This window comes from Balaenoptera physalus (assembly GCF_965194825.1).
Source record: "Balaenoptera physalus genome assembly, chromosome: 10".
NCBI classification, from domain to species: Eukaryota; Metazoa; Chordata; class Mammalia; order Artiodactyla; family Balaenopteridae; genus Balaenoptera; species Balaenoptera physalus.
This window is the reverse complement of record NC_138889.1, coordinates 75,277,748-75,302,668: the sequence shown is the minus strand read 5'-3', so window position 1 is coordinate 75,302,668 and position 24,921 is coordinate 75,277,748. Positions and strand designations below refer to the sequence as shown.

The 24,921-nt window shown below is 37.9% G+C and overlaps 1 protein-coding gene across 3 annotated transcripts in view; it reads left to right on the top strand.

Annotated features, from left to right (window-relative positions):
• Window positions 1–8: 8 nt before the first annotated feature.
• The window catches only part of TPH1 (tryptophan hydroxylase 1), a 34,827-nt gene continuing 9,914 nt past the window's right edge, over window positions 9–24,921 (top strand). Inside the window, exons 1-6 of one of the 3 annotated variants that reach the window (XM_082476678.1) lie at window positions 9–6,665; window positions 14,879–15,015; window positions 19,024–19,207; window positions 21,104–21,204; window positions 24,071–24,138; window positions 24,284–24,480. In XM_082476678.1, the coding sequence (XP_082332804.1) occupies window positions 14,899–15,015; window positions 19,024–19,207; window positions 21,104–21,204; window positions 24,071–24,138; window positions 24,284–24,480 (667 nt within the window). In that variant the 5' untranslated portion in view covers window positions 9–6,665; window positions 14,879–14,898. Of the gene's footprint in view, window positions 6,766–14,878; window positions 15,016–18,365; window positions 19,208–21,103; window positions 21,205–24,070; window positions 24,139–24,283; window positions 24,481–24,921 lie in introns of those variants that run through there. The other 2 variants (XM_082476677.1, XM_082476679.1) reach the window with 2 other exon arrangements.

Sequence of the window (24,921 nt, the reverse complement as noted above, 5' to 3'; positions counted from 1 at the left end):
TATATATATATATATATATTATTTTGGGCTGTGTTGTGTCTTCGTTACTGTGCGCGGGCTTTCTCTAGTTGCAGCGAGCAGGGGCTACTCTTCGTTGCCGTGCGCGGGCTTCTCACGGCGGTGGCTTCTGTTGTTGCAGAGCATGGGCTCTAGGCGCGTGGGCTTCAGTAGTTGTGGCACGCGGGCTCAGTAGTTGTGGCTCACGGGCTCTAGAACACAGGCTCAGTAGTTGTGGTGCACGGGCTTAGTTGCTCCGAGGCATGTGGGATCTTCCCGGACCAGGGCTCGAACCTGTGTCCCCTGCATTGGCAGGCGGATTCTTAACCACTGCACCACCAGGGAAGCCCCACTCTTTTTATTTATTTTAGATTCTTTTCCCATATGAAGTTCTCTTCCTTTTAAAAAAATTTTAATTTTGATTGAAGTAGAGTTGATTTACAATGTTGTGTTAGTTTCCAATGTACAGTAAAGTGATTCAGTTATATATATATATTTTTAAATTAATTTATTTTTTGGCTGCTTTGGGTCTTGGTTGCTGTGCGCAGGCTTTCTCTAGTTGCGACGAGTGAGGGCTACTCTTCATTGCAGTGTGCGGGCTTCTCATTGTGGTGGCTTCTCTTGTTGCGGAGCACGGGCTCTAGGCATGCAGGCTTCAGTAGTTGCGGCACGTGGGCACAGTAGTTGTGGCTCGTGGGCTCTAGAGCGTAGGCTCAATAGTTGTGGTGCATGGGCTTAGTTGCTCTGCAGCATTTGGGATCTTCCTGGACCAGGGCCTGCATTGGCAGGCGGATTCTTAACCACTATGCCACCAGGGAAGCCCCTCAGTTATATTCTTTTTCATATTCTTTTCCATTATGGTTTATTACAGGATACTGAATATAGGTCCCTGTGCTATACAGTAGGACCTTGTTGTTTATTTTATATATAGTAGTTTGTATCTGCTAATCCCAAACTCCTAATTTATCCCTCCCCCTGCCCTTCCTCTTTGGTAGCCATAAGTTTGTTTTCTTTATCTGTGAGTCTGTTTCTGTTTTGTAAATAAGTTCATTTGTATTGGGGAGTTCCCTGGCGGTCCAGTGGTTAGGACTTGGCACTTTCACTGTGGTGATCTGGATTCAATCCCTGGTTGGGGAACTAAGATCCTGCAAGCCATGTGGTGTGGCCAAAAAAAAAAAAAAAAAACACGTTCATTTGTATCATATTTTAGATTCCACATATAAGTGATGTCATATGGTATTTATCTTTCTTTTTCTGACTTACTTCACTTAGTATGATAATCTCTAGGTCCACCCATGTTGCTGCAAATGGCATTATTTCATTCTTTTTTATGGCTGAGTAGTATTCCATTGTATATACATACCACATCTTCAAAATAAAACCCTATACCCATTAAGCAGTTACTTCTCATTTTCTCCTGCCAGCTCCACCCACCCACCCAACACACTGCCCTTGGCAACCACCACACTGTATTCTGTTTGTATGGATTTACCTATTCTGGATATTTCATATAAATTGAGTTATGTAACATGTGACCTTTTGTGTCTGGCTTCTTTCACACAGCATAACATTTTCCAGGTTCATCCAAGCTGTAGCATGTGTCAGTACTTCATTCTTTTTTATGGCCGAATAGTATTCCATTGTATGTATCTACCAGCTTTTTTATCCATTCATCCATTTTTGGACATTTGGATTGCTTCCATTTTGTTTTTTACTATTGTGATTATTGCTGCTGTGAACATTTGTGTATAAGGACTTGTTTGAGTGCCTGCTTTCAATTCTTTTGGGCATATACCTACAAGGGGAATTGCTGGGTCATATGTCAATTCTCTGTTTCACTTTTTGAGGAACGACCAAACTGCTTTCCATAGCGGCTGAACCATTTTTCATTTCTACCAGCAATGTACAAGGGTTCAAATTTCCCCACGTCCTCACCAACACTTGTCATTTTCCCAAGTTCACTTTTGAATATGTTAAGATGACAGTGTGTCATGGAAGTGGAGATATAAAATAAGTTATTGGATATAAAGGTCTGGAGTTTAGAAGGGAGATTTGGGCTTGAAATATACATTTTGATGTTGTTAGCATATCAAGGAGGCTTAAAGACATGAGAGGGGATGACACTGACAAGGAAAAGGGTATGGACTGAGAGGAGAAGAGGGCCTAGATCCTTGCCTGGAGGAGCCCTGAATATCTGGAGGGAAGAAAGGAGGATCTGGCAAAGAAGATAGAAGGACCAATTTAAAGGTACCATCAAGCCAGCTTAGCACGTGAGAAACTGGAGATTAGGATGCATCACCTGTCAAACATGTTCTGCTGAAGATCCAGGCAGTGTAGTGAGGTTTTATTGTTTTGTTTTGTTTGTTTGTTTTTTTACCATCCATGGAGTCAGTACTTCTAATATCTCAAAAGCCACATCTCAGGGTCAGAAAACTTTTGCCATAGATTCTACAGATCAAGATGATAGGACCAACATAAGGAGATACACAGTATCTCCATCTGGGTACCACCCAAAGCTTCTCATTTTGGTACAAAGATGTTCATGTCCTAATTTCTGGAACCTGTGACTGTTATCTTACATGGCAAAAGGGACTTTGCCGATGTAATTAAATTAAGGACTTGGAGATGGGGAGATTTTCCTGGATTATCTGGGTAACCACAAAGTATTCACAAAAGTCACATGTGATAGAGGAAGGCAGGAGAGCCAGAGAGAGATTCAAAGATGCTACACTGCTTGCTTTGAAGATGGTTGAAGGGGTCATGAGCCAAGGAATGCAGGTGACCTCTAGAAGCTAGGAAAGGCAAGAGAACAGATTCAATCCTGGAGCCTCCAAAAGGAACATAGCCTAGCTGACACCTTGATTTTATTTTTGTTTTTTTTTTTTTAATTCTGCTAAGATATAAAAATGATAATCTTATTTATTTGTTCTTTCAAAACATACCTATATATTATCTTTAGCTTGTATTGTTTTCTAACTTATTAGCCTTGTCCCTCTAATTACATAATAAAAAGCTCTTCAGGCAAGAAAGATTATTAATTCTCCTCATTTCCTTCACAGTACCTAGCAACACACTGGGCAAATGCCAGACACTCAGTAAAATTTATGCAAAATGTGTAACATGTAGAAGCTCAACTGTTCTTTACAATCCTTCCTCCCTCAGCAAAAGGTGTTTCGAAATTGTGAAAACACAATAGCTAAAAATGGAATTTTGTGGATATCTAAAAAACAAGAGATGCAAATATTTTTAAAGTCCTTTTTGCCAACAAAAAGTAGTGGAGGGAAGTATGAATTTACTAACTCAAAACACAGAGAAGGAGACATGGATAAAGGATAAGAAAGCACTCATGTTCACTGTAACACTACTTTTACATAAGCCGAAATGCAAAAGAAGGATATAAAGATTACAAAAGTGAAAAACTGAAAAAATGCACAAGACTACAACACATGCTTCAAGTAAAAGTGATTGTGGTCATGAATAATTTGAAGAGCTTGATTTTTTTAAAGAGGAAAAAAAGCCTTTTTCACAAATCAAATGCAGAGCTCTTCAATGTTTCTTTCAGAGAAATTTCACGTTATAATTGAAGTTTAAAGTCCCAGAGTGTTTCAAACTAGTATAATATAATCAGGAAGTTTTATATTAAAAACAAAGCCAAATGGACTATAAAAAGTAAAACCACACAACACTCGTTTTGTTCTTGGTTAGTAAAAGTAGTATTTTATCTGATTCTTAACAATGTTACCAGTTCTTCACTTGAACACGAACTAAATTGGTCTATGTAAGTAAGTTGACAACATTTCTTATTCTTGACTTACTTCAAACATTTCAGGCAAATTGAAAACAAAGTATGAAAACAAAATGTAAAATTGAATTTCATCTGAATTAGTTGGAGAATCTAAATTGACTGCTTATATTGTTAACTTTATTAATGACTCCTTAATTGGCAAGGCTTTAAGTACCTGTAGTTTGAGGATTAACACATATTAAAAGTAAGTGTGAAATAACCCAATTTACAATATCAGGAGATGATAATGATTTTGTAGAGAGAAACAAGGTCTAATAAAAATAATCTAGATTCCTAATACCACTTACTGACAATCACAGCTTTATATCATGCTAAAATTACATACGTATCTCCTCTTAGCAACTAATCTCACTCTTCTTGCCAAACCAATTATGAGAAATTTTCGGACTCAAAGGAATTAATAGGACACTTGGACCTCTCTCAGTCTTCTCATGACTCAAGTAATTAGCATGCACTTGAATATAAAATCCAAATTGACACCTTGATTTTAGATCAGTGAAATCCATTTTGGATTTCTGACCTCCAGAACTGTAAGATAATAAAGTTTTGTTGTTTTAAACCACTAAATTTATGGCAATTTGTTACAGCAGCAATGGAAAATGAATACATTCACTAAGACTGCTTCTTCAAGTGTCTTGATTAATTTACCTCTTTCTAAACTTCCATGGAAATGTCATTTTTTCACTCTGTGGTATCGGTTTGGCATTAAGAAGTAATGAAATGCTTCTAATTAGGCAAATATATATATTTCTGCACTGATAGTTCTTTCTCTGTGCCTTATCAGAGTATGTGAATTTAATTTAAATTGTATCATTGAGTCCAGTGAAAATTCTTAATTGGTGGAATTCCAGGCACCATGCTGGAGATGTTTTGGGAAGGGTCAGGGTCATGTTAGAATTCTGTCAGAGAAGTGGGAAAGCACACCCAGATGCCTGGAGTCTCTCCAGGGTTGTGGGAGTTGAGTATGCTCAGAGAGGCTCAGAAAAGATTCCTGCTTTGCTCAGTCCTTCAAGGTGACCTTAGATGGGCTTCATTTATATCAACTACTCAAGCGTCTCCACCTCAGGGCCAGTGCCCAACCTATTCTCCTGATTTCCTTGGTGATGGATTCACTGAATGACTTGGCCCAATCTCTCTTCTTTAACAGAGGTGGTTCAAGCCCTCTCATAGACCCAACTTTAGGAAAGCCATCTTTCACCCCAGCTTGGTTCTGAAAGGTCTCTCTACCTGGCCAGTGATTTTCATGGTATTGTAGTAAGAGCACCAGATTTAAAGTCAGAATGCTTTTGTTTGATTCTTGATTCTGTTTACTAGTCTGTGCCAGAAAAGAGTCATAGAGCCTCCCTGAGCCTGAGTTTCCTTATCTGTAAAATGAGGATAATATTTACCTCATAGAATTATTATGCAGATAAAAAGAAAAATGTGTTTGAAAGCAGTAGATGTCCTGCATTTTATTTATTTATTTATTTATAAATGTATTTATTTTATTTTTGGCTGTGTTGGGTCTTTGTTGCAGCGAGCGGGCTTCTCATTGCAGTGGTGTCTTTTGTTGCGGAACATGGGCTGTAGGTGCGCAGGCTTCAGTAGTTGTGGCTCGCAGGCTCTAGAGCGCAGGCCCAGTAGTTGTAGCACATGGGTTTAGTTGCTCCGCGGCATGTGGGATCTTCCCGGACCAGGGCTCGAACCCATGTCCCCTGCATTGGCAAGCGGATTCTTAACCACTGTGCCACTAGGGAAGCCCCTGCATCTTAAAATATATCCATATTCAGCAGTGAAAAAGAACAAATTACTTATAGACATGCAACAAGATGGATGACGTTCAAAAGTATCATGTTAAGTGCCAGGAGCCAAAAACCACATACCATATGATTCCATTTATATGACATTCCAGAAAAGGAAAAACTAGAGAGACATAACATCAGTGGTTGCCAGGGGTTGGATGTTGGGGGAGAGAATTGAAACAAGGGAGCTTTTTTGAGATGATGGAAATGTTCTATATTCTGATTGTTTGATGGTTACACAACTGTATATGTTTGTCAAAACTCACAGGAATGTACATCTCAAAAGGGTGAATTTTACTGTGAGTAAATTATACATCAACAAAGTTGACTTTTAAAAACTCGAAGCAAAAAATGTTCTACAATATAATGTGTTACATATATAGTTCTTTAGGACAGGATCTTATGGACTGAGCACTCAATAAATAAGCTAGTCCAAATTTTTGGCTTCAGTGCCATGTTGTTCACATATGATTTTCTGCTAATATATCATGCTCATCCATTTGCAGCTTTAAAGTTTCTTTAATTGGAAAGGTACTGAGCACTTCCCTTCTAAAAAGGTCAAGTATTGCTTTGCCTTAAGGAACAAGGGAAGTCACCAAGAGAATGATGAGGCAGGGCTGGACTATCAAATAACCTAGAAGCACAGACATATCTGGAAAGTGGAGGGGGTTGGGGGGATTCCTGCTTTGGTCGCCAAACGGGAGAAGCAGTACAAGCCTACGAGATGTCATATGCCAATAACGGATGTTATCTTGGTTTGGAGGGAATTTCCAACTCGATCGTTTAATATTAGTCAGACTTCTGTAGTTAAGGACGGCCTAACATTAGCTTAATTAAAACACCAGTCAGATACACGTGAAGGCAAAGGCGTGCGAGTCTCGGCTCAGGCTGGCGGGGACCGTCAGCGCCCAGAGGAGGTCAGCTCCCTGCGCGCTCCCCAAACCCGGCAGGCGAACCCCTTTCTTATTGGCCACTGCCTGGCCGCCTCGGGCGTCCATTGGCCGGCCCCGACGCCTGCTTCTATAAGAGGCGGGCAGCGCGAGGCTGTGGGCTGACCCAGCTCCCTGCTAGCGGCGCCCGAGGTGAGTGGGGTGGCCCCTTCCCACCGGGACCAGGGACCACCGTCGCGGATTTGGGGGCACTGGGCTGGCTCGAGGAAGAGGCAGGGTCATCCTCCAGGAGGTAAATGCCCGTGGGGAGCTGGGCCTGGGAAATCAAAGTCGTACTCCTGTGGTCACTCACTCTTCTCCTTTCCTCCTACCCTCTGGTGAGAAAAGACACTATTTTTGAGGGCCTCCCGTGTGCCAGAAACAGGCTCTTTACATGTCATCTGATTTCACCTCCCCAGCAAACCCTGTGAGGTAGATAGCTCTTGAATTTTACAGATGAGGAAACTGAGGTTCAGACTTGAACCCAAGTCAGTGTGCTTCCTCTATACTAGCAGAAACAGACACTTTCTTCCTTCTCTTCTCTGTCAAATGGCAGCATCTCCTTTTCCCTTCTCCTCCTGTAAAGGGAAGCTTCCCTTAGACACCCCCAAAGAAAAGGGAGTCTCTGAGGCAAAGCTTTTCAGCATCACATCTCCTCACCTCCACCCCAACATGGGGCTAAGAGCTGGGGTGCAAGGTTACAACTGACAAAGAGGCATAGGACCTAGTAGTTCAGATCCTGTTAATAGTCAAGGTAAGTTTAACCTTGCCTCTGACCATTTGGTTTTCAGGAGTTTAAAATTAACTCCCTACTGATGCTCTGCTCTAGTTGACTTGGGGGAAGAAGACTAGAGTCGAACTTTCTAGCCCAGTGAAAGTTTGTGCCTGTCAATTAATTCTCAAAGAAGGATGGAATTCACTTATTTGGTTTAAAAGTAGAAGTGAGCACAGCTTAAATTAACTATAAATGGTTCTGTAAAGCTATAATTTGTGGCCTATGAATCTGATCACTGGAGTTAATTTGTACACATATTATTATCATATTAGATTATCTTCAGGCAGGGATGTATCTTCTATTTCCATTTTCTTTGCTGGTGCCATTATTTCCTGGAATAATGCTTTTCATGTTTTCTTTTATATTTCATCTTTACTTTCATCCTCTTTCCCTTCCCCCATTCAGAAAAGAAAATCAAGATTCTCTGGAGGATTCTCTCCTTTCACACCAGTCTTTCCCAAAGCTTTTAGTTCTGTCTTCAAACAGCATCCATGCTTTCAAAATACTTTAATTCGATAGTGCTTTGTGCTTCCTAGATCATAGAAATTTAAATTACACTGTTACTGATTAAACTAAGGGGAGAAAAGAGTTAGTCAATTGACCTCTACTATATTAAGGGGCTATTGATCTTCTGACCGACTTCTTGGTATGTGTTCCTTATTTCCAATGGCAGGTCCTGCACACCAGTGCATCTTTAGTCAGGTCAGGAAATTCGATAGGAGAATGACTCCCGGCCTCGCACAGAAAAAGGGGAAGTACCAGCTGGCATTGGCCTATTAGAGTATTGCTTTAAAAGTAAAATATATACTTCTTCATGAGACATGGATCCAAACAAGTGTGACCCATTGGACACTTCATAGCCTTTTATCTTACCAGGCTAGTACTGTGGGTTTTGCCCCTGAAGGAGTAGGAGGGGGTAGGTAGCCGGAAGAGGGAAAGGGAAAAAAGTGATGGAGGAAATGCTGAGGTTCTGAAAGGGGTTTGGGAGTAACGATAAAGACAGAATAAAGATGCTTCATAAGTTCTGTCTATCAGGCCAAGCTGTGGCCAAATTTTAGTAAAGGTCAAAGCCTTGTGCTCTTAAGCTTATTTTGGGGTGGGTGTGGGGGAGGGGTGAGAATTCTTTTCTTCTAGTTTCTAAGCAGAAGTTCCTTTTGAGAAACTTCATTCTTACATTGACTTAACAAGAGGGATAGGAATATTTCCAAATCTCAATGTAAAATGCCTTACTCATCATAAATATTCCATTCATGTATCCTTCACCTTCCTTTGCCCCCACCCATTAGGGGAATGTTGGTGGCAAAACTAGATCCATTTTAGAACCAGGGGAAAAAGAGAATTATGAACCCCAAAAGGCTGGAGTTAGATTAGCCATGACTATTAGTACCTTCTTATAATGGCTCCTGCCAGGGGAGCTTAAGGGTCAGTTTTGAAATGTGAAAGAAAATCTTGATATAGTTTTATATGAAGAGCATTCTAAGCTCTGAGGGATCGTTGAAGGATGAACTATCAGGAGATCTGAAATTCTGTTGGTGTTACCACTGACTGGCAAAAATCACTTTTCTTTCCTGTTCTCTGATCCTTGCTCCCAGTTGTTAAAGTTTGCTTACATTATGAAAATAGTGGTAGAACAGGAAATAGGTTATATTTGCAGAATCCTTTTACTTCAGCGTGTTATGGTGACAATATGAGGGAAAATGGGGACTCAGTAAATATAGGCTGATTCAGTAAATTGTACTTTGGAGTCTTCATCTGTTTGTTTGCAAAAGAATTGCTAAATTATTCACTTGAGATTTGGAACTTAATACACTTTAGGGGTTTCATAATAAATAAACTAATGAAACTGAAAATCACCTTAAGACAAAAGAATACTTAAATTTTATGTCATAACACAACCTTTCCATGTGCTTGTTACTATAAGAAATAGGTTTATAACTATCTTGTGAATGCTTAATTCCCAGGGTTAGAAAAATTTTTAGCCAGGAAAGTTTAGAATGTCCACTTTATTACATTTAACATTTTCTTTTTTTGAAGATTGGCAAATTTGGGATGCACTTCCCATTATTAGAGCTAATATTTATTGAGTACTTAGTGTAGGTCAGCATCGGTTCTAAGGGTTTCATATATTATACTCCTCCTCCTTATAGCCACGAAATTGGTGCTAATTAGCCTCCATCCAATTTTGCAAATAAGGAAATTAATGCACATAGAAATTATAGCTTGCCTACATGGATTTGTAGTTGGATTTATTACTAGCAATTTGCTTTATTATTTTACATCTCTCTTATTGTTGGCAACTGTATACTATAGGACAAAGTCACCCATACTCTGGAAGAAAAAAAAAGTGCATGGTCTTTGAGGGATAGTTAGACACGTAAGAAATGTTTCCAAAGGTTTTTCACATCTCCAAAAGCATTTTAAGAATGCGTATCTGAGACCATCCCTGAATTTTTAGCCCCAGAGCCACCAATTCAGAATTTCCTGTGTATAATTAAGTTTACCTTAAGAAATGGTCAATTCCTTTGAAGCTGAAAATCTCTCTTAGGATGTCTTGCTTCCCATCCATAAATCTCTTCTGCTCAGAGACTTAGGGATGGGCCAGAAGTCATCTCCAATCATCTTCAGAATCTCATGGGATATTGGTCACGGGGTTGGGAAGTAGGTGGGGTTTCGTGTGCTCCTCAGATATCATAGCCGGGATCTCAGGATACCGTTCTCTTCTCCTTATTTGGCCTTACTGGAAAGTCAGTCTCTCCTCCTCCCCTTCCCTCATAATAAATCTGTGAATTCCTTGGAGGCAAACAGTCTTCTTTGTTTTTTAATCTTTACTGCCCTAACACTGACTATGGTATGTAAATGTGCTTGGGTTGAAATTTCATTTGTTTTACCATTAGTAATCATTTGAATCACAGAAAAATCCACATTATTATTAAGTTTAACTGGTCATTTGGTTTTAAAGCATTTGACATAGAGATTGTTTTAGTTGTAGAGAATAAATTGACACAATTAGAAATATCTAAGCAGTTTTGATTTTAAACTCAATGAATCAATAAGTATTTGTTAAATTTTGAATTATATATCTCAGTCTCTTCTTGGTACCTGAAATAGCCTAGTTTCCTCTGTGGGGAAAACACCAGAATACCAAGTCACATTATGTGTTTTAAAATGTATAAGGGAGTTTTTGGATGCCATGAGTTTCGGTTAACTGTTTGGTTACTTTGCTGTATTAGAAAAGTTAGGTAGTGTGCCCAAGGTCATACACTGACAAATGTTAGACAGTGATTAGATATCTCCTTACACTGTTTTGCAGTGTAAATAAGTGGTTGAGAGATGCCAAAGTAGATATCTAGTTCATCTGAGAAGTCAGCTTTCAACTAGATCCCAGGAATTTTGTTCTACTTTCTGCCTTTCTGAACATTTTTAGGGTAATTCTTGTGAAATTAGATCCATATGTTAACATTCATATTTCCAAGGACATAGTTTTATTTTTTTATTTATTTTTTATTTTTTAATACATCTTTATTGGAGTATAATTGCTTCACAATTCTGTGTTATTTTCTGTTGTACAACAAAGTGAATCAGCCATATGCACACATATATCCCCATATCCCCTCCCTCTTGAGCCTCCCTCCCACCGTCCCTATCCCACCCCTCTAGGTGGTCACGAAGCAGTGAGCTGATCTCCCTGTGCTATGCTGCTGCTTCCCACTAGCTATCTGTTTTACATTTGGTAGTGTATATATGTCAATGCCACTCTCTCACTTCATCCCAGCTTACCCTTCCCCCACCCCCGAAGGACACAGTTTTAAATATGTGTTCTTACATTCTCTAGCTGTGTGACCATAGACAGGTTAGTTAGTTTTTCTGAGCTTCAGTTTTCTCATTTATAAAATGAATATAATTCCTATCCCCCTCCACCAAGATTTTATGAGAATTATATGGGATAATATTAGTGCATGATATATATAGACATTTGACAAATATCAGTTCCCTTACCCACCTCTTGGTTTGCTAAGAATGGATGGAATCTTGTTATCATAGAGTGGGAATTTCTTTCTTATCTCCATACTCTCTGAATTTATATGTAGAAGTCCTTCAACTTAGTATGTGCCTGATAAATATTTGTTAAACTAAATTCCAAAGCTATCAGAAAGACCGAATTCTGAAACAGAAAATTGTATTCCACTGGCAAATTTAGTAGCAGACTATATTGTTTATTACCAAACAGTTGAAAACTACTTAGCCATATTTGGTACTTTATACCCTCTATCAAGCCAGATAGGGCTCTTGGGGATGCCTCTTATAAGGTACCCCAAATGTTATACAGTATGGGTTAAGAAAAAGGCTTTATGGCAGAAAGAGAAAACTCACAATAGTTCTCTGGTCAGAAGGACAGAAATTCATGAAGCTCCTCATTTTGATCATCCTATAGAAAAGCATTTCAAAGCCAGGAATTTAGCTTAATGGAAAACTACCTTGTCCTAACTTTTCTCATTTAGCCTTTGATCAGACTTGCCATGGTCCTGAGATGGTTATTTGGATGTGCATAGAAGATCAAGTCCAAACTCCTCTGCATTAACTGCAGAGATTTTTGAAGGATCTGGCCCCACTTACCTTGCCTACATGATCCCTCATTGATCTGTGGTTGGTCACCTCCTCATCCTTTGTCTTTCACCTCCTCATGGACTCTTTCCTCTCTTTTTCTTTAAGACCTAATTCAAACACATCTTCAGTGAAGCACCTCTGAACACATACCAGAATAATTAATCTAGCCACTGCCATCACGCCACCATCTGTGTTCCCTGTTATGGTGCTTATCCTTCACAGTCATTCTCTTTCTATGAGACTTTTAATTCCCTGAGGGTAGGGACCTTGTCTGTAATCAGTCTTTCCTTCATTTATTCATTCAGTGACATCTATCCAGTCCCTGTTATGTGCAGAGACTGTGCTAGGTACTCACAATGGTGCATAAAAGCATACGTGATCTCTGCCCCCACAGAGCACACAGGCTAGTTGAAGAGACAGACACAAGCATATACAGAGCTACAGCTGCACCTGCGACTGTTATTATGAATGGGAAGTATCTGGTGCCATGAGAACCAACACTAGGGGTTGACTTGTGGAGGGGTGGTCAGGGAAGGCTTCCACCAGTAAGGGAAATTTGAACTGCAGGGGACTGGAACACAGTCTATCTGGCTTCAAGCCCTCGCCATCCTACTATACCTGCTCTACAGGCTTGGATCAACGCATGAGAGCAGGTGGAAGGCAGTGAGATCGGTTATGTCAATTTAAGTTGTTAAAGGTTAACTCCACTAGAACAACAACATGAAACTGGGCAATTAGGGAGAATTAATAACCCAAAGAAAACTAATAACCATAAATCTTCAATATGCTGTTTCCATTTATTAATCCAAATCTTACTTCTCAAGTATCTATTTCTCAATTGAAAGTCACCAGTACAAAGTTACCATACCCTACATCTATCCCCCACAATATCCTCACCTCCCCTATAAAGAAGATGTGGTACATATGTATAATGGAATATTACCCAGCGATAAAGAGGAACAAAACTGGCTCATTTGTAGAGATGTGGATGGACCTAGAGTCTGTCCTATAGAGTGAAGTAAGTCAGAAAGAGAAAAACAAATATCGTATATTAATGCATATATGTGGAATCTAGAAAAATGGTACAGATGAACCTATATGCAGGGCAGGAATGGGAATGCAGACATAGAGAACGGACGTGTGGACATGGGGGGAAGGAGAGGGTGGGATGAATTGGGAGATTAGGTTTGACATAAATACAGTACCATGTGTAAAATAGATAGCTAGTGGGAACTTGCCGTATAGCACAGGGAGCTCAGCTAGGTGCTCTGTGAGGACCTAGATGGGTGGGATGGGGGTGGGGAGGGAGGTCCAAGAGGGAGGGGATAGATGTATACATATAGCTGATTCACTTCACTGTACAGCAGAAACTAACACAACATTGTAAAGCAATTATACTCCAATAAAAAAATAAATAAAAAATTTAAAAAAGGAAAAAAAATCCTCACTTCCCCCAACACACACACACACGCACACACACACACACACACACACACACACACACACACACACACACACACACACACACACACACACACACACACACACACTTGGCACTTGTAGGCCAATACTAAAAAGGCTTCAGGGCCAATGGCCTAGGGGATTCCACAGAGAGAAAGTAGATACTTACATGGAACCAGAATTCTCTGGGCTAGCAGCTATTCTTCTACTCCACCTGTGTCCAGAGCTGTCCAGGCTCTTAAATTTACAAATGAAATAGGAGGCCTTGTCCCTGTTCTGAAGAAGCTTGCTGTCTTGTTAGAAGACATGTCACATATATGAGTGACACATTTGAGGAAGCCATTCAAGACCCAGTATAAACACAATGAACAAATGGCAAGGATGTGGAGAAAAGGTAACCCTTCTGCACTGTTGGTGGGAATGTAAACTGGTGCAGCCACTGTGGAAAACAGTATGGATGTTCCTCAAAAAACTAAAAATAGACTTACCATATGATCCAGAAATTCCTCTTGGGTTTATACCCAAAGAAAGTGAAAACACTAATTCAAAAAGATACATGCATCCCAGTGTTCATAGCAGCATTATTTATAATAGCCAATATATGGAAGCAACCTAAGTGTCCATCAACAGATGAATGGATAAAGAAAATGTGTGTATGTATACATGCATATATATGCGTACATATATATACACACACACAATGGAATATCACACAGCCATAAAAAAGAATGAAATTCTGACATTTGTAACAACATGGATGGACCCAGAGGGTATTATGCTTAGTGAAATAAGTCAGACAGAGAAAGACAAATGCTGTATGTTATCACTTATATGTGGAATCTAAAAAATGAAACAAGCGAATGAATATAACAAGAAGAATCAGACTTACAGATATAGAAAACAAACTGGTGGTTACCAGTGGGGAGAGAGGAGGATGAAGGGGCAAAATAGGGGTAGGAGATTAAGAGGTACAAATTACTATGTATAAAATGGATAAGCTACAAGGATTATATTGTACAGCACAGGGAATATAGCCAATATTTTATAATAACTTTAAATGGAATATAATCTATAAAAATATTGAATCACTATGTTGTACATCTGAAACTAAAAATAAGACCCAGTATAATAAAGTGCTAAAATTGTAAGGGGAGAAGAGGTAGGCTTTCATACAGAAAGAGTGCCCAGTTCGGGCCACAACAGTCAGGAAGACTGCAAGAAACCCATGGGCTTGAGTCATGCCCTGAAAGGATTGGATTAGAAAAAAAAGAAAATTACTAACATGTATTGTATGCCTTTTATATTCTAGGCACATGCTAGGCAATGTTTTAGCTTATTGTGGTCTCATTACAGTTTTGCAAAGTATATATGTACATCCATGTTTTACAGGTGAGGAAACTAAAACTTGGTTAATGTTATCAGATATTGTCTGAGTTTCAAATATTATCTATGCTACCAAATATTGTCTACATTGTACAACTTTTTTTTTTAGAACTTTCTCTCTATTTTCATACTTTATTTTTAGAGACGTACACCAAATTCATCATGATTGAAGACAATAAGGAAAACAAAGATCTTTCCTTAGAAAAGGGAAGAGCAACTCTCATTTTTTCCTTAAAGAATGAAGTTGGAGGACTTATAAAAGCACTGAAAATCTTCCAGGTAAGCAGTCTCTGTATTTCTGCATAAAACTGTTATAAAATGGGTCTGTAAGATTATTTGTAAATTCTTCAGAGGTGGACTACAGAAATGTTTTAAACACTTACATTTCTAAAATACTGCTCGATTCTATCAAATGGGCAAAGGATACAAACAATTTATAGAAGAGGAGGTACAAATAACTAATTAAGAAATGGGGGAGGAAAGATTCACTTTACAGATTTTGAAGAAGCAAATTTTAATTTTATTTTAATTAAATGAAATATTGAAATTTTAATGATATTATTTAATGGTACATTAATAATATATTAAATGCTATTTTTTTATATAGCAAAATAACAAAGATTCTACAATTATACTACTCCCTACTGTCAAAGCTTCAATGCATTTGGCCCTTAAATACACCTTTAGTGTGAGGGAAAATTGATGTGATGTGTAGGGAAACAATCTGGTAATATGTATTGTGAGTTTAAAATGTTCACATATTTTGACCCAGTAATTTTACTTCCATAAATCTATCCTAAGGAAATCAGGGTCAGTCAGTTAGAACAGGAATTTTTACTGAGTACTTACTAAGTGCAGCGTGTCCTGCTAGATATGAAGGTGTGTACCCTAACAAAGCAGACACAGTTCCAGCCCTCACAATTGTGTATAATCTAGTGGAGAAGACAGACACTAAACAAATAATTTCAGTAAACAAATGATTACATGTGTGTAAACTGACCTGAAAGAGAAGTACCAGGTACTATGATAGCATTGAACTGGGAGACCTAACCCAGTTTAAGAGACACAAAGATTTATCTATAGGAATTAAAAAATTATAAACAAACTACTTGTCCTAAGGTATGGGACAGGTTAAATTATACTACTAGAACATCATTGGTATTAATCTTGTAGGCTCTGAAGGCAGGCCACCTGAGTTCAAATCCTTGCTCTGTCACTTACTGGCTGTGTGATGGTGGGCAAATTAATTAGCCTCTCTGCGTTTCACCTTAGCATCTATAAAATGAGGGCCCTACCTACCTCACAGGGTCACTGTGAGAACTAATAAAATTAATATATTTCAAGTGCTTAGGATAGTTCAAAGTAAATTATCAATAAATGTTAGCTATTTAGAAATCAGATTTATATCCATATGATATACTATTAAATAGCAGTTTGAAAATAATATTTCAAAAAATTTAAAATTCTAAATATAACAAATAGTCTAGAAGAGTTTGTGATAAAAAGCACCAGTTTTTTACCCAGCACCTCAGTTCCACTCCCTAGAGGCAATCTCTTTTAACTATTTCTGTTCTTTAGTTCTTTTAGTGGTGAATTTATAATGTCTAAATATTGTCCTGATCTCTCTGAATTATCAATTTACATGATACTTATTTACTCTCTATTGTGAATGATACTGATACTGATACTTCCGTCCCTTCTTCCTCCTTCTCCTCCCCATATTTGATAATTACGTGATTACTGCAAGCTCTTCTTTTGATTACCTTGGAGTCTTTAAATAGTATACCTATATTTCTTCCATCAACTTTTTTATTTTGTCTTTCATCAAATAATACTTGTGCATGGTTTAAAAAGTCAACCCCACACTATAAAGCTTATAAAGAAAATAGCAGTCTTCTGCTTCATCTCTCTTCATTCCTAAATTCCATTTAATTTTTATGTTGACCTAGGTGCAGAGGGTTGAGCTAATCACACTCCTTAAATCACGTGGACACTGTCATCACTGATGGATACAGCTTCCTCCTGTTTTATTCCATCTCCATTTCTCTCTTCTGATAGACAACTGCTCTGATACGTTTGATCTACACACTGAATTGTTTTTTATGTTACTTAGAATCTATGTTGAGTTTTTGCATGTGCATGGATTGGTAATTTATATAAATGTTATTGTATATACACTTTTTCTTGTACTCAGCACTGTGTTTTGAAGACCTACCGTGCTGCTACATATCCATGTCATTCGTTCTTCTGACTGCTGCAATGGTGTTGTGGGCGTGAATCCACCTATTTTTACTTATCCTCTGCCTATAGGGGGCAACCATCTTCAACGCTTTTAATTATATTTTCTCGTAGTAGTGTCCATATTTATAAACAATATGCTTATTCTGCTGCTATTCCTTGGTTTTTCCGTTTGTAGATATTACCTATTGATTTTCTCCAGCGGAAGTGAAGGGTTAGCCTCCTTGGCACAGCTCGCTTTCCAGCGGCCCCTCAACTTCCCTTCCCCCCATCTTCACAACGTAGTTATGCCCCAGTTTTTGGCTATATCAGTCTTCAGTGTTTTCATTATGAAGATGATGTAAATCTTGTTCAAAGAAGAGCCATATTATCCATTATTCTGACTCTTCTTTTCTCGTACAACAGGATTACAACATAGTTTTTAAGGGTATAGACTATGGAGCTAGACAGCCTGAGTTTGAATTCCAGCTCTTACACTGATTAGCTGTGTGCGTTTGGGCAAACTGCTTAACCTCTCTGTGCCTCTGTTGCTGTAATTGAAATATCTGATAAGGAATGTCTCACTTGTTACTTTAACTCTACCTGAATTTTCCTAGACCTTCTTGACTAAACTTTTCTTCCAGGTAAGAAGAAAAGAAGCTAAATAACTTTTAAGTTATTTAATTACATTTCCTCACCAAATTCCATCAAGTTTTTCATTTTGATAGCACTCAATTTTAGATTACTTTAGGAAGAATTGACATTTTGTGTCTTTTTCTCCAAAAACATAATTTATAGCTTTATATTTATTCAAGTCATCATTTGGAAAATATTTATGAATGTACTCTTATTCTAAAAATTCATAAGAAATAGATTCAATAAAACTCTCCTTTACTCCTGATCAATTCCAATATATTTTATAACTGGCTCTCGTATTGATTCCATGATAGATTCTACATTCCAGGATAAACCCTGCCTATTCCAATTTCCCAACATCCCTGACATTCACTCTCCTTTCTTATTTATCAAGTTAATGTTCCCTGATAATTATCTCATTCTTACCTTTGCTCATACAAGTTCCTCCTGTTTGGAATCTTACTTCTTCCCTTTGTCTTCCTATTCTATTTTTTAAGACTCATCTCAGTTCCTATCTGCTCCATAGAACCTTCTACCTTCTCAAACTCCTGATGTTTTTTCCCGTTTCTGAAAATCTTCTGCGCCTGAACACTCACTATTTGTATTTTCTCTTAGTCTTTCATGTGTTAGTCAACTAGATTGTAAACTACTTGTACGTCTTGCCCTTCTTTGTATGCTTCACAGCCATTACTTGGCTACACAGGTGTTCACTAAGTTAATTTAGATTCATCTGGTTAGTATTGGAGATCATCTACTCTAACTTTCTCGTTTTTTAGATGAAGAAAACTGTTGGGTGACTGGTTCTTATGTTTCATGATTATGTCACCAGGGCTTTTCCTCAGCACCCAGATTGGTAAGAGAAGATACCTTCCCCCCACAGGTTTACACATATGGCACTCCACAGCTCAGGCTGGCACGCGAAGAGATCAGAAGTAGCAATCTGATTCAGCTGGTTACTGAGTTTGTAGCTTAAGATATTGGAGGTATTAAATATTCCATGTTCAAGCTGTTCATCTAATTGTATTAAATGCATTATTGCAAAGGAGACTTTTCTTTTTAAAGGACTAACACTAGATCACTTAAAAAAAAACCTAGCCTTTATTTGTGAGAATTTTCAAAGGGTTCTTTTTATCTAGGAGACTAAGTCTTTTGATTTGAAGGCCAATCAGTTCTGGCAACCTGAGGGACTTTCTACTTGGTGTTAATTTAATTAGATTCTGGAGGGTGTGATGAATTTTTCAAACTTTTTTTGAATAGTACCTAATATTCAGGGGGAATTATTTTGCTGTTGATGGCACTAAAAACAGCCTTTTTTCCCTTTGGCTATTATGACAAGTGATGAGACTGATTTTTAGTGGTAATGGAAGTAATCTGCTCAGAGACTATAACCATTTGAAGCAGTCATGTATAATCTTCATCCTCTGCTTTCCACAGGAGAAGCATGTGAACCTGTTACATATTGAGTCCCGAAAATCAAAGAGAAGAAACTCAGAGTTTGAGATTTTTGTTGATTGTGATATCAATAGAGAACAATTGAATGATATTTTTCATCTGTTGAAGTCTCATACTAATGTTCTCTCTGTGAATCTACCAGATAATTTTACTGTGAAGGAAGATGGTAAGTTTGAAAAGTGAAAATACTACTCAGAAGATTAAGTTCATAATGTGTCCTATCTTATGTTTAGCTTGAAGTCATGAAAGTAAAAATAAAACACTGTCTATTCAAATTGCTTACAATCTGATAATGAAGAAGATACAAAATGTAATTGCTCAAAATGCTAAAGAAAAATTATAAAGCAACATTTTATCAAGGGCGAGAGAAGTGAAAAGGAAAACTTGAGTACAAGAAAGAATTTAGAATAGTTAGAAATCCATTGTTATCTCAATTTCCAAATCATCAGGCATTTCTTGATTTCACAAACCTCCAATTCACAATCCCTGAGCACTTAGTAACTCTTACAGGGCAGATACCTAGCAGATATTAAGTGAACATTTGAATTTGTTGAGAATGTTGACAATTACTGACAACTATGATGTGAAATACTCTATATATGCAATACAACATTCTTCCTTGTCCTCACTTCCACCAAAACCAAATGGAAAGCTTCTAAGTTTTCAGATACTCAGGTAGCACAGAGATAATCTAAAATCTTCTACTGTGAAAAAATCCTTGCAGTTTACTTGGGGCAAGAGACAAATGGATAAATCAGTCACATTTTATATATGGTACTCAATTTAAAATAATCCCTTCAGATTATGTCACAATATTTGGGTGTAATCAGGGCTGATATTCATCTGTTATGTATTCATATGGCTGTATAAGGTATTAAAATATCAAGATTCTACATCCACGTCTGGCTGGGAGATAGCTTTTCCCCTGAGTCCCTTAAGTGCTCCTCACCATGCCTGAAACCCATGTGCCCCCAGTTCTCCCCTAGGAGTCCTATGCCCACCACAAACAACTAGAGGATTAACACCTGGTAGAGCAGGAGCCTGGGACTCTGCTTGTGTCTATTTTGAGTGATTGGTGCCTCTGTTGTTTTGTTGCTAAATCTCTTGAATATCACTTCTGGGTATGTTAGAGCATTAAACTGGAGCAAGAAGAATTGAGTCCTAGTCCTCTCTGTTCCATTAGAGATGAATGATCTTGGATAAGTTACTTCACCTCTCTGGACTTTGGTTACCCCATCTATAAAATGAAGAGTTTTATAGAGCCTAAATGGTTCAGCTGATTTTTAGGGAACACCAACTTGTATCAGATATTTCTACTAAGAAATGGGGATACAAAAAGAAATAGTCCTACCCTGGAGTCGTTCCCATTCTTTTCTGTAAGACAGCCATATGCAGATACATTATAGTAAAACATAGTAAAAGCTTTCAGAGAATTGGAGTCATAGTCATGGGAACCCAGATGATAGAGAATTAGCGCCACCTACAGGGTCAGGGAAGGCTCATTTGATTTGGGTCCTGAAGGAGGAGAAGGATATTCTCAAGAAAACAGAAGGATGAGGTGCAGCAGGATGTGGCATGGGATAGGTATTCCAGGGAGAAGACCAGCATTCACAAAAACTCAGAGTTTTAGGAGAGCGTGTATGTATGAGGGATAGTGAGAAGATCAAAGTGGCAAAGACATAAATGATCTCTAGGATCCTTTTAATCAACAAAAATAAACATTCAGAGTTTTAATTAAATTTGCTAATTAAAAATTAGCCTTACTTTTTAAGGCTAGCTAAATATGTAGCTTAAATTTTTTTGAACTTTTGGTCTATTACTAAAGTACATCATTTCTGCAATGCTTAGGAAATTAAGGCTCAAAATATTTTTAAACTCAAAAACTTTGAATAAGATTTACTTATTAAAACTAGACCAATTTACTTGTATACATTGTGCCTCAACGTACAAGCTAAAATTAAAAATCTCATCCAAATGCATTTATGACTTTCTTAATTTCTTCTTCTTTATTGCCTAATTTAAGATGGTCTCTTCAACTGTTACTGTTTTTTGTATTTTTCAGGTATGGAAACTGTTCCTTGGTTTCCAAAGAAGATTTCTGACCTGGACCACTGTGCTAACAGAGTTCTGATGTATGGATCCGAACTGGATGCTGACCATCCTGTAAATATTTTACATAAATATTTTCATGAAAATAATTTAAAGCAAACTAAAAAATTAAGGGTATTATTTTTCTTTTCTGGAGAAAGTGCTTATTCTAGACTAAATAGGATCTTGATTAATCTGGGTTTCAGGAAGTGTTATTAGTCCTTCATGTTGGTGGACTTGAAACCAAGTGACTGAAGAGCATCCAATTTCATTGGCTCCAAAACATCTGTATCATGCCTGGAATTCTTATCACTAAGAGCTATTCCAAGAATTACACTACAATGAACACCGTATCTGCAGTCGGTTTCTATCAAAATGGGCATGGGCTATTGGAGAGGGGAGTAAAGATAGGAAGGGGAAAATCATCACCCACACTGCCCAGCATAATTGGTTTATTATGCAGTTGATGAATTAGGAAGCTGTTTCCTTGGAAAATCATATGGGATACAGTACAGGCATGAGTTGCAGAATTAGTAAGTCTAGAGCATTAGGACTTCTTATGGAGCTCTAGGATCCTAGGAGGGGAGGAGAGAAGAGAGTCAGCAGTAGAGTCGCACAGACCAGGGATTTAATCTAGCTTCTACCACTTATTAGCTGTGTGAATGTGACCGTATACTGCCTTAGACAACCCCCAGCCGATCCATCCATTTATTCTATAATATCTTATTGAGTAAGTATTGGAATTAATAATTTGCTGTACCTGCCCTCTGGGAGCTTCTAGTCAAGTTGAAAAAGTAAATCACACACACACACACACACACACATATATAAACACACATACAAGATTTAAATATGAAAAGTGTGCTAAGTGGCATGGACAGACTGCTTTGAGATATACACAAGAGAGTAAACACTTCTAGCTGAAGAGGTCAGAGAAAGGCAACCTCGTTAACTTGGCCTTAAAGAATTTTGGCAGGAAAGAGATGGAGAGGAAGGACAGTTCATTGCCAAATGAGCAAAGGTTCAGAGGCAAGAAAATCTGGGGCATGTTTACGGAAAGGTGTGTAAATCAGTTTTACTGACCTACTACCAAGTCCTGCTGATTTTCACCTCCAAAATATTTCTTTAATTTGTTCCTTGTTTATTCTTACTACCACATCCCTTAACTGGTCTTCCTGCCTCCAGCCTTGCCACCTCAAACCTGTCCTCCTCATAGTCACTAGAACGATCTAAAGCCTCAGTGTGACCGTTATCCCTCTTGTGCCTAAAAACCACCAATGGTACCTCAGTACAGATCTAAGAAAATTGAAAACATAAGTCCACGCAAAATCTTCTACACAAATGTTCATAGAAGCATTATTCATAGTAGCAAAAAAGTGGAAACAACCCAAATATCCATCCACTGGTGAATGGATACGTAAAGCATGGTATGTCCCCAACATGGAATATTAATGGCCATAAAAAAAGCATGAATTACTCAACATGCTACAACAGGGGTGAACCTTGAAAACACTGTGATAGTGAAAGAAGCCAGTCACAAAAGGCCATATATCGTGTGATTTCTTTTACATGAAATATCCAGAACCGGCAAATTCATAGCAACAGGAAGTAGATTACTGGTTGCCAGGGCTGGGGGTGAGGGAAAATGAGGATAGACTGCGAATGAGTAGGGTGTTTTTTTTCAGTGTGATAAAATGTTCTGAAATTATGGTGGAGGTGGTTGCACAACACTGTGAATATCCTAAACCCCCCTAAGTTGTACACTTTAAAATGTCAGTTTTAAGGTATGTGAGTTATATATTGATAAAACTGTTATTTTTTTTTAAAAAAACCCCAATGGCTTCCAATTACCCCAAGACTAAAATCCAAGCTCTCAAACAGACCTTTACTAGCAGACCCGTAACTAGTCTTCACCATACTCCACCTCACTCTCCAGGCTCCAGCAACGTTGCATTACATTTATTTTCTTAGGCGCAACATACTGTTTTTCATTTCTGTGCTGTCCTTGGTGCTGTGCTTTCTGTCCTCCTCCACCTGGCTCTCTCCACTCCTCTTTTAGCTTAGGAGTCATTGCTAGGGACCCTTTCCTGACCCCCACTACCCTCTTCGCATACTCTGGTTTATGAGTTTCTTTTTGAGTTCAAGTGGTATTTTGTGCCTGTCTCTAATAAGGCACTTACCGTATTGTTTCAAAATAATTGGTTAAAATAAACTCCTTGAAGACCCAGATTGTGCTGTGTTTCTCTGAATTTCAGCACAAGGCCAGCTGCATAGTAGGGACTTGTAAATCTGTGTTAAACACACAAGTCTCATTCTTTCCTTTCAAGTGTCCTCCCCTTCTTTCCTATTTTGTATTATTGGCTATTTCCTCCTAAGATTTGCTTTTTGATGCCTTATTTTGTCTATTTTTTTCTTAAATATTTTTCATAGGTATAAATTCTAATGTTACTATTTTGTCTATTTTTTATCATTATTTGCTTCTGCAAATGATTAATATGTCTGCATTTTGCAATAAAATCGGAGGCTAGATTCAGTTGCCATGATTTCAAATATTAGTAAATTACTACTTTGTTATTAATTACAGGAAAATATAACTGAAGATGTAGTCAAATGATTAAGAAAAAATTCACCCTTGGAAATGAGCCATGTATTTTAACTAGGGTGGTGCTTTTCTTTTTCCTCAAACTATTTTATTTTTGTAGCTACTGTAGTATTTTTGTATCTCTAGTATCTTTTATCTTTGCAGCCACTATCGTATGAATCTGTCATATAATGTTGACTTTAAAATAAAAATGATCATAAATTTCTGAACAGTGCTTGCTCAAAATAACAGCTATATAGCCCTTCAATATAGTCACTTGAATAATAATGAAATGTTTTCTAAATCATTTGTTAAGTATTTTTTAGTATGCATATTTAAATACTTTTCTTTAATTATCAGGGCTTCAAAGACAATGTCTATCGTAAAAGACGAAAGTATTTTGCAGACTTGGCTATGAACTATAAACAGTAAGTGTACTATAAAAATAACTTATTCAACTTTGAACTAATGAAATAAATGGAGTAAATTATGCCTATATAGTAAATAGAAAACAAGATACGTGCTACTGTTTATTGGATGCTAATTCAAGATAACTTCTCTTTATCTCATTAGTGGAGACCCCATTCCTAACGTTGAATTCACTGAAGAGGAGATTAAGACCTGGGGAACTGTGTTCCGAGAGCTCAACAAACTTTACCCAACCCATGCCTGCAGAGAGTATCTCAAAAACTTACCTTTGCTTTCTAAATACTGTGGATACCGGGAAGATAATATCCCACAATTGGAAGATGTCTCAAACTTTTTAAAAGGTAATGAACTGATTAATTTTTTGTAAGGGGAATATTGACTCCATTTCAATCACAATAGAATTTTTAATAGAGGACTAAAGTCCAGTTATTTGGGAGGTCAGAATTTTTCTGTATTCTGTCCTGGCAGTTCTCCAGGCACCACATTTGAAGAGGGACATTCATAACCTGGAGCAAATGTAGAGGAGAGTGAGCAGAATTGTAAGAGGATTGGAAAATGTATCATATAAATAAAATTTGAAGGATTCTCAGGATGTTTAACCTGGAAATTTAGGGGACTTTACAGATTTATTTAAATATTTGAAGGTCATCTTATGTTATAGAGGGATTCCTATGTGGCTCTGAAGTAAAGGACAGTCGGATAGAAACAGCAAACTTTTAGTTCGAAACGGAGAAGATCCTGTTAAAAGAGCCATTTGAAAATGGGACAGGCTCATGAGATGG